The sequence below is a fragment of the Coregonus lavaretus genome (assembly GCF_964263955.1).
Source record: "Coregonus lavaretus genome assembly, chromosome: 13".
In the NCBI taxonomy this organism is placed as follows: Eukaryota; Metazoa; Chordata; class Actinopteri; order Salmoniformes; family Salmonidae; genus Coregonus; species Coregonus lavaretus.
The window spans coordinates 3,903,929-3,918,321 of record NC_140000.1 but is presented as its reverse complement, the minus strand read 5'-3'; the positions used below and the strand labels follow the sequence as shown (position 1 = coordinate 3,918,321).

Genomic DNA, 14,393 nt, shown 5'->3' with positions numbered 1-14,393 from the left:
CTGGGGAAGGCAAGGATGACGCTTTTTCATGGTGATGGTCATGCAGTGACAATTATGCAGCAATGCACTTGGATACAGGTAATAACTAATCAGTCAGATTTGGACTGAGGTGATTGGATAACTGTAAATATGGCTCACAATGGAGATGAGAATTGTTCCTTAATATGCTTTCAAAAACGGACCATTTCAAATGAAACGGATGCTCTTACCATATGTTTCACTCAAATTTTAGAATAGTTTTTTTTTGCTGTTACATTTTGCATGTCTCCAGTCATATAATAATTTATATATCTATTTTTAAGTTTGCATATTGTGACTGTAAGTTTGACTGTGATCTTATAAATTATATCAATTTTGTGAAAATGTTGTTCACAAAAAACAAGGGTAGAAATGGTACAAGGGTAGAATTGTTCTGCAAGCATACAGTACACTAGTAGTTGCGTGTCAATGTTAAAATGAATAAAGGCTTCACATGTTTTGTCAAGCATATAGTATGTGGCCCTTCACTTGGTTTCAAAAACTCAATGTTGCCCTTGAGCCAAAAGGTTTGTCCACCCCTGCCCTATAGCCTAGTGGTTAAACATCAGTATTTGAACTTTGGGTGTCGTAAACATATTTTCAGAAAGAGCACACAGTAGGATACACAAAGAGATACAGGATGGCTCTGTGCATCCCTGACACCTCCCTCTCAGATAACATATTAATTATTGTTGAACGTGTTATTTTGGTTGAGTCACACTTGACAAGATAACTTCACGTGTCCCTCTTCCGCTTGGTAAAGCAATCATCTCCTAAAACAAGTTCAGTATAAAGGCTGTTTTGCAAGAGGCTAAGTTGGCAAAAGGCTAAGTTGGCAAAGAGTTTTTCCACACCTCAGCTATAGTGTACCAGCTACAGGTACCCTACTGACCAGCTCTCCCCTGTCACACTGCTGAATCTGGCCATCTACATTGGAGGAACCATGAGAATACAGCTGCCCAACCCAGGCCTGGAAGACAGGATCCTGTCCCATGAGGAGCTGGATAAGCTGGAAACGGAGGAGGCTGGGAGTGGAGACAGGCCCAAATGGGACAACAAGACCCAGTACATGCTCACCTGCGTGGGGTTCTGTGTGGGGCTGGGGAACGTATGGAGATTCCCTTACCTGTGCCAGAGTCATGGGGGAGGTAGGTGGTGTTGTGCTGCAGTGGGTTTTTATGGTGTTGGATGGGGTGTGGTGAGGTTCGGGTTGGATGGGGTTGGATGGGGTGTGGTGAGGTTCGGGTTGGATGGGGTTGGATGGGGTGTGGTTGGGGTTGGATGGGGTGTGGTTGGATGGGGTTGGATGGGGTGTGGTGTGGTTGGATCGGGTTGGATGGGGTGTGGTGTGGTTGGATGGGGTGTGCTGTGGTTGGAATGGGTTGGATGGGATTGGATGTGGTTGGATGGGGTCACTTGTATGGGGTTGAATGGGTTCACTTGTATGAGGAAAGCTGTTCTTCTCTGATCTGTTTGATGTACAGTCTGTATTTGGTGTCTGTGAGAAAATACTGATTTTACTTTACAGTGTTCTTATTATTGTACGTGCAGTTTAACAAATATTCTAATTACACATTGGACACATTGTTCCACTGTTCTCAGGTACATTGTGTGTACTTACAATACAATAAAACACAGAACTAATGAGAACACTGCAAAACATGTATGCTGTTTATGTCACTGGTTTATGTGTAGTCTGACCATGTGGATCTGTCTCTATGGAGGTGTCACTGGTTTATGTGTAGTCTAACCATGTGGATCTGTCTCTATGGAGGTGTCACTGGTTTATGTGCAGTCTGACCATGTGGATCTGTCTCTATGGAGGTGTCACTGGTTTATGTGTAGTCTAACCATGTGGATCTGTCTCTATGGAGGTGTCACTGGTTTATGTGTAGTCTAACCATGTGGATCTGTCTCTATGGAGGTGTCACTGGTTTATGTGCAGTCTAACCATGTGGATCTGTATCTATGGAGGTGTCACTGGTTTATGTGTAGTCTAACCATGTGGATCTGTCTCTATGGAGGTGTCACTGGTTTATGTGTAGTCTAACCATGTGGATCTGTCTCTATGGAGGTGTCACTGGTTTATGTGCAGTTAACCATGTGGATCTGTCTCTATGGAGGTGTCACTGGTTTATGTGCAGTCTAACCATGTGGATCTGTATCTATGGAGGTGTCACTGGTTTATGTGTAGTCTAACCATGTGGATCTGTCTCTATGGAGGTGTCACTGGTTTATGTGTAGTCTAACCATGTGGATCTGTCTCTATGGAGGTGTCACTGGTTTATGTGCAGTTTAACCATGTGGATCTGTCTCTATGGAGGTGTCACTGGTTTATGTGTAGTCTAACCATGTGGATCTGTATCTATGGAGGCTCCAGCACCACAAACACTGCATTTAATTAGCAAATGTAGTAACTTATTACAATGACTTATGCTGACAGGCCTTGCATAGGTGTTAAGGCCTGATATACGTCACACCTCCAGTCAAATCAAATCAAAATGTTTTTGCCACATGCGCCGAATACAACAGGTGTAGACCTTACAGTGAAATGCTTACTTACAAGCCCTTAACCAACAATGCAGTTTTAAGAAAAACAAGTGTTAAGTAAAAAAATAGATAAGTAAAAAATAAAAAATAAAAAAGAATGAAAGAGCAGCAGCATAATGACTTGTCAATGACTGACGGAGAGGACAGGCCCGGAGTCTAGAGATGGATCCCAGGAAAAATATCTAACTGTTTGTCAGTTAGTATAACAGTTATTAACTTGCACTTTGCCCATGTCGCCAAAAACATGATGCTACAATGCCTTCAGAAAGTGTTCATACCCCTTGACTTATTCCACATTATGTTGTGTTACAGCCTGAATTCAAAATGGATAAAACATTTATTTTTTTACCCATCTACACACAATACGCCATAATGACAAAGTGAAAACATGTTTTTAGACATTTTTGCAAATGTATTGAAAATGAAATACAGAAATATATAATTTACATAAGTATTCACACCCCTGAGTCAGTACATGTTAGAATCACCTTTGGCAGCGATTACAGCCGTGAGTGTTTCTGGGTAAGTCTTTAAGAGCTTTGCACACCTGGATTGTACAATATTTGCCCATTGTTCTTTTTAACATTCTTCAAGCTCAAGTTGGTTGTTAATCATTGCTGGACAGCCATTTCCAACTCTTGCCACAGATCTTCAAGCTGATTTAAGTCAAAACTGTAACTAGACCACTCAGGAACATTGCGTGTCGTCTTGGTAAGCAACTCCAGTGTATATCTGGCCTTGTGTTTTAGGTTATTGTCCTGCTGAAAGGTGAACGTCTCCCAGTGTCGTTGGAAAGCAGACTGAACCAGGTTTTCCTCTAGGATTTTGCCTGTGCTTAGCTCAATTCGGTTTCTTTTTATCCTAAAAAACTCCCTAGTCGATGTAAAGCATACCCATAACATGATGCAGCCACCACCATGCTAGAAAATATGGAGAGTGGTACTCAGTGATGTGTTGTGTTGGATTTGCCCCAAACATAACGCTTTGTATTCAGGACATAAAGTTAATTTCTTTGTCAGATTTTTTGCAGTTTTACTTTAGTGCCTTATTGCAAACAGGATGCATGTATTGGAATATTTGTATTCTGTACAGGCTTCCTTCTTTTAATTCTGTCATTTAAGGTAGTATTGTGGCGTAACTACAATATTGTTGATCCATCCTCAGTTTTCTCCTATCACAGCTTTTAAACTCTGTAACTGTTTTAAATTCACAATTGGCCTCATGGAAAAATCCCTGAGCGGTTTCCTTCCTCTCCGGCAACTGAGTTAGGAAGGACGCCTGTATCTTTGTAGTGACTGGGTGTATTGATACACCATCCAAAGTGTAATTAATAACTTCACCATGCTCAAAGGAATATTCAATGTCTGTTTGTTTTTTTACCCATCTACCAATATTTGCCCTTCTTTGTGAGACATTGGAAAACTTCCCTGGTCTATTTGGTTGAATCTGTGTTTGAAATTCACTGCTCGACTGAGGGACCTTACAGATAATTGTATGTGTGGGGTACAGAGATGAGGCAGTCATTCAAAAATCATGGTAAACACTATTATTGTAGAGTCTAGATATTATTCTATTTTTTGATTTTTTTGAGTCAATGCAACTTATTGTGACTTGTTAAGCAAATTTTTACTCCTGAACTTATTTAGGCTTGCCATAACAAAGGGGTTGAATACTTATTGACTCTAGACATTTCAGCTTTTCATTTTTTATTAATTTGTAAGAATTTCACAAAACATAATTCCACTTCGACATTATGGGGTATTGTGTGTAGGCCAGTCACACAAAATCTAAATTTAATCAATTTTAAATTCAGGCTGTAACACAACAAAATGTGGAAAAAGTCAATGGGTGTGAATACTTTCTGAAGGCACTGTATAGCCATCTACTGTATTTTAGGCAAACAATGAGAATACTATTTCTAATGGTTCTAAACTGGGATAAATGAGGGATATAAGTAGAACATGGGCTTTCTTGTGCCGACCTAGGGTAGATAAGATGCTTTAGCCCAGTAAAATCCTCCTAGTGTGATAAATGGAATGTACGGAAACACTTCTGCTCTTATCTTATCTAAATACAGAGAGAATGCGTAAATGGACTTACAGTAACATCCCATCATGTTCTATGGAAACTGTTTGACTACAAGCGCCTGAATGACTGATAAGGCAGATAAGGACTGTTAAGGCAGATAAGGACTGTTATGTACTGAAGACTGCTGATGGAGCGGAAAGCCTTGAGAAGTGTTTGTTGTGGACGGAGGGATAGTCACCTGTACATTGAACCACCAGCACCAACACTATCCCGTGCCCCAGTAAATCCTTTACTTTTGCCGTTCCTGCCTGCAACAGGTGTATTGACTTGTCTCCGTAAAAGGACGTCAGTGTTATGTGATTCCCAAGTGGTTAAATTGTTTCTCTCTCTCGCTATTTCTCTCTATCCTTTTTTTTTGGCAGTATGTTTAGATAGACAGGTATGTGTATCTATGAGCCCCCTGTTTTTATCCATACCGCAGTACGACTGGTAATATGTACTCCATTACATCTGCAGGTGTCTGTATGTCATGAGATGTCATTAAGAGTCTTTTTACCAACGTTTTAAGAGCTTTGATTGTCCCCCCTTTGTTCTCAGGTGCATTCATGATTCCTTTCCTGATCCTGCTGGTTCTAGAAGGTGTTCCCCTGCTCCATCTGGAGTTTGCTATTGGTCAACGTCTAAGGAAAGGCAGTTTAGGGGTGTGGTCAACTATCCATCCTTACTTGGCTGGAGTTGGTAAGCAACACTTTCCCTATCTCTGGTCCAGGGCACGTGCAGTTTGCTGCATGTAAGCAGCAGGTAAACGCCCCGGGACCAGAGCTACACATGCTGCTTCAATAAACCTTCAGTCATCATGGACTCAAATAAATCAAATAAATCAATTTTTATTTGTCACATACACGTGTTTAGCAGATGTTATAGCGGGTGTAGCGAAATACTTGTGCTTCTAGCTCCGACAGTGCAGTAATATCTAACAAGTAATATCTAACAATTTCACAACATATACCCAATACACACAAAACTAGTAAGGAATGGGATTTAAGAATATATACATATATGGACAAGCAATGACAGAGCGGCATGGACTAAGATACAGTAGAATATTATAGAATAGAATGCAGTATATACATATGAGATGAGTCGTGCAAGATATGTAAACATTATTAAAGTAACTAGAGTTCTATTTCTTAAAGTGGCCAGTGATTTAAAATAGGCAGCAGCAGCCTCTAATGTGCTAGTGATGGCTATTTAACAGTCTGATGGCTTTGAGATAGAAGCTGTTTTTCATTCTCTCGGTCCCAGCTTTGATGCACCTGTACTGACCTCGCCTTCTGGATGATAGCGGGGTGAACAGGCAGTGGCTCGGGTGGTTGATGTCCTTGATGATCTTTTTGGCCTTCCTGTGACATCGGGTGCTGTATGTGTCTTGGTGGGCGGGTAGTTTGCTCCCGGTAATGCGTTCGGCAGACTGCACCACCCTCTGGAGAGCCCTGCGGTTGCGGGTGGTGCAGTTGCCGTACCAGGCGGTGATACAGCCGACAGGATGTTCTCAATTGTGCATCTGTAAAAGTTTGTGAGGGTTTTAGGTGCTAAGCCAAATTTCTTCAGCCTCCTGAGGTTGAAGAGGCTCTGTTGCGCCTTCTTCACCAAACTGTCTGCATGGGTGGCCCATTTCAGTTTGTCGGTGATGTGTACGCCAAGGAACTTGAAGCTTTCCACCTTCTCCACTGCGGTCCTGTCAATGAGGATAGGGGGGTGCACCCTCTGCTGTTTCCTGAAGTCCACGATCATCTCCTTTGTTTTGTTAATGTTGAGTGAGAGGTTATTTTTCTGGCACCACACACCCAGAGCCCTCACCTCCTCCCTGTAGACGCTCTCGTCATTGTTGGTAATCAAGCACTGCTCTGTGTTCTTGCCAGGCATTGCGTCCATGTTTGTTTCTCTTATGATCAGCCTGTACTACAACACCATCATGGCCTGGGTGATGTGGTACTTGTTTAACTCCTTCCAAGAGACGCTTCCTTGGAGCCAGTGTCCCCTCAATGACAATCTAACAGGTAAGAGTGCAGTACAGACACAGTCTTCATGCATTCATTAAAAAAATGAGATGTACTGTACAGTATTTGAGACATTATGGGAGTCAGGGGTCAGGGGTAAATTCCATTTTAAATTCAGCTAATTCAGGAAGTCAACAGATATTCCATAGAGGAGAACTGAGAAAAATGTTAGTTTACTTCCTGAATTAATTAACTGAATTGAAATGGAATTGACCTCAATCCTGATAAACATGCTTCACCCTCAGGATGATAGCTACATTACAAGGAAGAAGTACATTTATTATGAGTTTGAGGACCGAGTTTGGGAAACCCTGCACTAGGGAATAGGGTGCTATTTGGGATGCAGCCTATGTATGAATAATCCAATCATGTATGTCTAATTCTAATAATGTATTATTTGTCGATTTTTTAACATAAATGTCCCAGGCCTGGTGTCAGAGTGTGAGCTGAGCTCCCCAGTGGATTACTTCTGGTACAGAGAGACCCTGAACACCACCCCAGACATTGGTGAGAACGGGGGTCTGCAGTGGTGGATGGTGCTGTGTCTAGTCAGTGCCTGGGCTATGCTCTATATCTGCATCATCCGAGGCATCGAGACCACTGGGAAGGTATAGCAGCTCAACATATCTGAGACAAGGACTACATGATAACGTTCACATTTATGACCAATTATGACCAATAACAATGGATGAAAATTGGAAATTGACAAATAAAACAGTATAAAGGTAGTTTTATGTTATCATGTCTCAGTGATTGCAAAGGTATAGTGACATCACCGTCTCCCCTCTCCTCATAGGCTGTGTATGTCACCTCAACGCTACCCTACGTAGTGTTGAGCATTTTCCTGATCAGAGGTCTGACTTTGAAAGGCTCTTTGAGTGGAGTCGTGTTTCTCTTCACCCCGGACGTAAGTCACGTGTTTACGGCCCAAATGGCACCCTATTCCCTACATAGTGCACTACTTTTACTTAGAGCCCTATGGACCCTGGTTAAAAGTAGTGCACTACATAGAGAATAGGGTGCCATTTGGGACACTGTTACACTAAAAACTCACACTAAAAGAAATACAAGCCCATCCCTGAAATGATATCAGCTATAAATGTCATATATAGTCAGGTAAATCTGATTGATGTAACAAAACGTTGTGTTGTTGTCCCAGTTGGCATAGCTTGCTGTTGTAACAAAACGTTGTGTTGTTGTCCCAGTTGGCAGAGCTTGCTGATGTAACAAAACGTTGTGTTGTTGTCCCAGTTGGCAGAGCTTGCTGATGTAACAAAACGTTGTGTTGTTGTCCCAGTTGGCATAGCTTGCTGATGTAACAAAGCGTTGTGTTGTTGTCCCAGTTGGCAGAGCTTGCTGATGTAACAAAACGTTGTGTTGTTGTCCCAGTTGGCAGAGCTGGCCAACCCAACTACCTGGCTGGATGCAGGTGCCCAGGTGTTCTATTCCTTCTCCATAGCGTTTGGCGGCCTCATCTCTTTCTCCAGCTATAACTCAGTGCAGTAAGTCACAATCACCCATCTAAACTACTATGGTTTAATCAATGTATTATATATTTTAGAAACAGTTGTTTACTATGTGTTATGTGAATTATTTAACAAACTATTTCAGTTTCTCTGTGCGTCTCCCAAAAGGTTGTAAGTCTTTTGGGATTTAAGTAACGGCCAGAGTCCCGGTCTGCATAGTCAGAGATATTTATTCATTGAGAATTCTGCCATCACAATTTCAGAGTCCATCTTTTATACTCATACGTCAAACAAAAATAAATCCCTCCCCTCTGTAGGCGGGCTGTAGTTTTCCACTCTAAAACTGCTCTACTGACCTTCTGTTTACACACACACACACATATACACACATGCATACACACATACATACACACACACACACACATATCCTACTCCCTGCTTTACTCAGTTATTGCCGTTCTCACAATATTCTGCACCATGTTTTCATAACAGTTTCTCCCCTCCCTAAATTGGGAGGCCTCTTTATCTTAGTTTCTCAGTTGTCTTTGTTGTCTGGCCTAACTCTTACTCACATTGCTAAATAGTGGCTCAATGCCATAGCCTTTACTGGTCCTACACTCACACATTTCTAACACATTATACACAGTTTCAGGGTGTAATAATTAGTCATGAATAATTAATCTATCACTATGTTGTATTGGGACTTTTGAATTGCATTATAAAGCACGACAACCGCGCTGAAACAGACCGGTACGGTGTCCATATCAGGACAGCCCCAGCCCCAGTCTCAGCAGGAGTTGTGTGTTGTTTTCGATTCCCAGTAACAACTGTGAACAGGACGCAGTGATCATCTCTGCCGTCAATGGCTTCACCTCCGTCTACGCTGCAACAGTCATCTACACCATCATTGGCTTCAGAGCCACAGAGAGATTCGACAGCTGTCGTGGCGGGTAGGAATTTACCCGTCTCTGTAGATGACATGTATCTACTATGTATCACTGCATCTAATAGGATAAGAGTACAGTTGCAGAAAGTTGCCAAAAATGTGTCACCTTTCCCAAAATTCCCAGGTTTTTCAGAAATTCCAGTTGGAAGAGTCCTGGAATCAGGATGGGATATGCAGGACATCCGGGAATCCTCCAACCACGATTTCTGGAAAATCTGGGAATTTTGCAACCCTACATGTCCCTAACAGTGTCCCCTACATCCGATATGACAGTATGATAGCCGGTGTGTTATAGTTAGATTTAATGTTACAGTGAAAGAGGCCATGACATCAACTAATTTTCCACAATGATTCTGTAGAAATATCCTGGCGCTACTGAATACATTTGATCTCCCTGAGGGCAACATCACTGAAAGCAACTATGATCAGGTTCTTCATAGTCTCAATGGAACATATCCAGAAGTCATTCAGGGGCTCAACTTGAAGACCTGTGACTTAAACACTTTCCTCAGCGAGGTAGGATTTTTAGGGCTGGTTTCCCAGACACAGATTAACCGTAGTCCCGGACTAACAAGCATGCTCAATGAGATTCTCCATTGAAAGCGCTTTTTAGTCCAGCACTAGGCCTAATCTGTGAATGGTCTAAGGTCTCTTATAAATACTGACAATATCAGAATATTATTTCAGCTTGACTATATGGCAATGGCAATCCCAAAGGGAACTATAGACATAATAGTCTACTCCTACACAGTGTAGTAACACAATGTTATTTAAAACAGGATCTAATTCCACTCCTTCTCTGTGTGTCCTGATGTAGGGGGTTGAAGGAACTGGTCTAGCCTTTATTGTGTTCACAGAGGCCATCACTAAGATGCCTGTATCTCCTGTTTGGTCAGTCTTGTTCTTCATCATGCTGTTCTGTCTGGGCCTGTCCTCCATGTTTGGCAATATCGAAGGAGTTCTGGTACCACTTCAGGACCTGGGGGTTTTCCCCAAGAGTTGGCCCAAGGAGGCCACCACAGGTGAGGCAAGAGCTGGGACAGACTGAGGCCGGACATCAGCTCAGGCAACACACCGGCCCATTTATTTCCTTCTGACCAAAACCCCCAATTTAAACAGGCCCACTGGGCTAAAGATGGACCAGCCTATCTGTCATTTGCCCGAACTGCCCTATGGCCAGTCCGTTTCTGGACAAGAGCAATCCAGACTTATTGTCTCCTACATTGAGAGATTGAGACCTCTTTGTTAAATATCTTTAACTCATGTTCTTTATTCTGTTACAGGGATAACATGTGTCCTCTGCTGCCTTGTTGGACTGATATTTGTCCAAGGCTCAGGGAACTACTGGCTGTCCCTCTTTGACAGCTTTGCTGGGTCCATACCTCTACTGATAATTGCATTCTGTGAGATGGTCGGGGTTGTGTACCTCTATGGTATTGATCGGTGAGTATAATAAATTCATTCTGTGAGATAGTCGGGGTTGTGTTAGAAACGCTACAGTAGAAGACACAGAATTACCACAACAAACTGTGATTGGATGGAACTCAAGGATTTTGGGTACTGGCCAGCCGGGCTAGTAGACCTCAAATTCTACTTGTCCGGGTCCAAAATCTGTGCCATATTTGAGAAGACAAAATGTCACCCGCCAGTGGGCCAGGTTGGCACATTTTCTACTAGCCCGGTCTGAAAATACTAACATCAGGCTAACGGGCTAACTTAATTTCCATCCATAGTACTGGTGTTGAAGATATGTACAGTGTGGGAAAAAAGTATTTGATCCCCTGCTGATTTTGTACGTTTGCCCACTGACAAAGAAATGATCAGTCTATAATTTTAATGGTAGGTTTATTTGAACAGTGAGAGACAGAATAACAACAAAAATATCCAGAAAAACGCATGTCAAAAATGTTATAAATTGATTTGCATTTTAATGAGGGAAATAAGTATTTGACCCCCTCTCAATCAGAAAGATTTCTGGCTCCCAGGTGTCTTTTTTACAGGTAACGAGCTGAGATTAGGAGCACACTCTTAAAGGGAGTGCTCCTAATCTCAGTTTGTTACCTGTATAAAAGACACCTGTCCACAGAAGCAATCAATCAATCAGATTCCAAACTCTCCACCATGGCCAAGACCAAAGAGCTCTCCAAGGATGTCAGCGACAAGATTGTAGACCTACACAAGGCTGGAATGGGCTACAAGACCATCGGCAAGCAGCTTGGTGAGAAGGTGACAACAGTTGGTGCGATTATTCGCAAATGGAAGAAACACAAAATAACTGTCTCCCTCAGCCTGGGGCTCCATGCAAGATATCATCTCGTGGAGTTGCAATGATCATGAGAACGGTGAGGAATCAGCCCAGAACTACACGGGAGGATCTTGTCAATGATCTCAAGGCAGCTGGGACCATATTCACCAAGAAAACAATTGGTAACACACTACGCCGTGAAGGACTGAAATCCTGCAGCGCCCGCAAGGTTCCCCTGCTCAAGAAAGCACATATACAGGCCCGTCTGAAGTTTGCCAATGAACATCTGAATGATTTAGAGGAGAACTGGGTGAAAGTGTTGTGGTCAGACCAAAATCGAGCTCTTTGGCGTCAAGTCAACTCGCCGTGTTTGGAGGAGGACGAATGCTGCCTATGACGCCAAGAACACCATCCCCACCGTCAAATATGGAGGTGGAAACATTATGCTTTGGTGGTGTAATTCTGCTAAGGGGACAGGACAACTTCACTGAATCAAAGGGACGATGGACGGGGCCATGTACCGTCAAATGTTGGGTGAGAACCTCCTTCCCTCAGCCAGGGCATTGAAAATGGGTCGTGGATGGGTATTCCAGCATGACAATGACCCAAAACACACGGCCAAGGCAACAAAGGAGTGGCTCAAGAAGAAGCACATTAAGGTCCTGGAGTGGCCTAGCCAGTCTCCAGACCTTAATCCCATAGAAAATCTGTGGAGGGAGCTGAAGGTTCGAGTTACCAAACATCATTCTCAAAACCTTAATGACTTGGAGAAGATCTGCAAAGAGGAGTGGGACATAATCCCTCCTGAGATGTGTGCAAACCTGGTGGCCAACTACAAGAAACGTCTGACCTCTGTGATTGCCAACAAGGGTTTTGCCACCAAGTACAAAGTCATGTTTTGCAGAGTGGTCAAATACTTATTTCCCTCATTAAAATGCAAATCAATTTATAACATTTTTGACATGTGTTTTTCTGGATTTTGTTGTTGCTATTCTGTCTCTCATTGTTCAAATAAACCTACCATTAAAATTATAGACTGATCATTCATTTCTTTGTCAGTGGGCAAACGTACAAAATCAGCAGGGGATCAAATACTTTTTTCCCTCACTGTATAATAACAATAGTTTTGTGGGTCTCTCTCTTGTGGGTCTCTCTCTCTGTGCCAGGTTCAACGATGACATTGAGTTCATGATCGGCCACAAGCCCAACCTCTTCTGGCAGATTACATGGAGATTTATCAGCCCCGCCATCATGTTTGTCATCTTTGTGTTCTACTTTATCACTAAAGTCACCGAAACGCTCCTCTATAAAACCTGGAATCCTGAATCGGTAAGGTTTTTACTCTGTCAAGTCTGCAAATCTGTTGAAATCTAAAATCCAAATTGCAACACCTAAATGTTGCTGTAGTTTGCTTCTAGGCCTCTTAACGTACTACTCACAAAGAAAATGGCATGACAAAGATTTCACATATGCCTATATTTACATGTATAGCTACATTATGCATATAATCTCCATATGGTACTGTACATTACAGTGACAACAAGAACATACTAAAAGCCTTATACCATTAATCTTCCATTATAGGACAACTTCCCTACGTTGGAGGAGAAGCCCTATCCAGCCTGGATCTATGTGATCATCTTTATCCTGGCAGGGATACCCAGTCTATCTGTGCCTGGCACTGCTCTCTTCAAATGTTTACGGAGGAAGAGCGATAGAAAGTCTGAACAGCAAGAGCTCAAAACTGTCTCTAACCAAATTGACTTGAACGACAAGGCTCAGAATGTCAAATCCCATGCCTGATTACTTATCCCGTGCCTGCAATAATTCTCCACCAATCAAAACTAAATAAATACAAAGCCTTTAACGTACAGTACCAGTCAGAAGTTTGGACACACCTACTCATTAAAGGGTTTTTCTTTATTTTGACTATTTTCTACATTGTAGAATAATAGTGAAGACATCAAAACTATGAAATAACACATATGGAATCATGTATTAACCAAAAAAGTGTTAAACAAATCAAAATATATTCTATATTTCAGATTCTTCAAATAGCCACCCTTTGCCTTGATGACAGCTTTGCACACTCTTTTTTTTTTTGGGGGGGGGGGAATGGATCAGCTTAATATTGCAGATAGATTGTGTCTTCTATCAATGTAATTGTCTGCATCACTTCCAATCCCCCATGTTTTTTTTATTTTTTATATATATACTCCCCTTTATTACTTTTCAATCCCACCATCCTTTCCCTACTTGGAGTAAATTAGTGAACAACAATGCCCAGGCCTCTACTTCCGGTCTATACTTACTATCTACACCTTATGGACAGAGTTAATTTTACAATAATTCTATTATATATATATATATATATATATATATATTTTTTTTTTGTATTGTTTTATTTTTTTTTGCTCCTGAACTTCTTCTACTCTCAACCTCTCCGATCATTTTCATGGTGTCCATCCGGTTTGCTTCTATATGCCATATCTTTCTAACTGTGCTCCTTCCCAAAAGCTCCCAACATACAACCTTATATACTTATTATGGACACAGTATGCTTACATTATTAGCTATCTTTGTTATTATTTGTTGTTATTTGTTATTAGTCCCATCCTTCAACTCTATTCAATACCTCCCATCTATCTCTTAACACCATCCATATAGGATTTCTATTTGCCATATATATTTCAACCGTACTGTGATGTTTTACAAAAATTCTGAACCTTTCTATTCTCATTGCTTCTACAGATTGTGAATTAAAAATTAACATTTTTGCTAAAAGTATTATTATATTATTGATTGATTGACTATGACTTTTCAGATCACCCAGTAATGCTATCTGCAAGGTTAGTTCCAGGTAAATATTGCAATCCTTTAGCCATTCCTGGACCTGTGTCCAAAAACAAGCTACAAATGGACAGAACCAAAACAAATGATCTAATGATTCTGTCTCTTCACAGCAAAACCTGCAGAGCTGGGAAGATTGTATCCCCCATATAAATAACATTCTATTGGTAGCAAGAATTTTATATAATAATTTAAATTGAAAGATTCTAATTTTTGAATCCGGTGTCGTT

At 41.5% G+C, this 14,393-nt stretch overlaps 1 protein-coding gene across 1 annotated transcript; it reads left to right on the top strand.

The window, feature by feature from the left end:
* Positions 1-961: 961 nt before the first annotated feature.
* Positions 962-13,116, top strand: LOC311139296 (sodium-dependent neutral amino acid transporter B(0)AT1-like; the record flags this gene model as incomplete). Its single annotated transcript, XM_084174179.1, has 12 exons — positions 962-1,166; positions 5,194-5,334; positions 6,519-6,656; positions 7,083-7,264; positions 7,453-7,563; positions 8,046-8,158; positions 8,944-9,072; positions 9,428-9,584; positions 9,886-10,090; positions 10,352-10,511; positions 12,480-12,642; positions 12,898-13,116. 12 exons carry the CDS (start codon positions 962-964, stop codon positions 13,114-13,116), a joined length of 1,923 nt encoding a protein of 640 aa, XP_084030305.1.
* Positions 13,117-14,393: the final 1,277 nt, after the last annotated feature.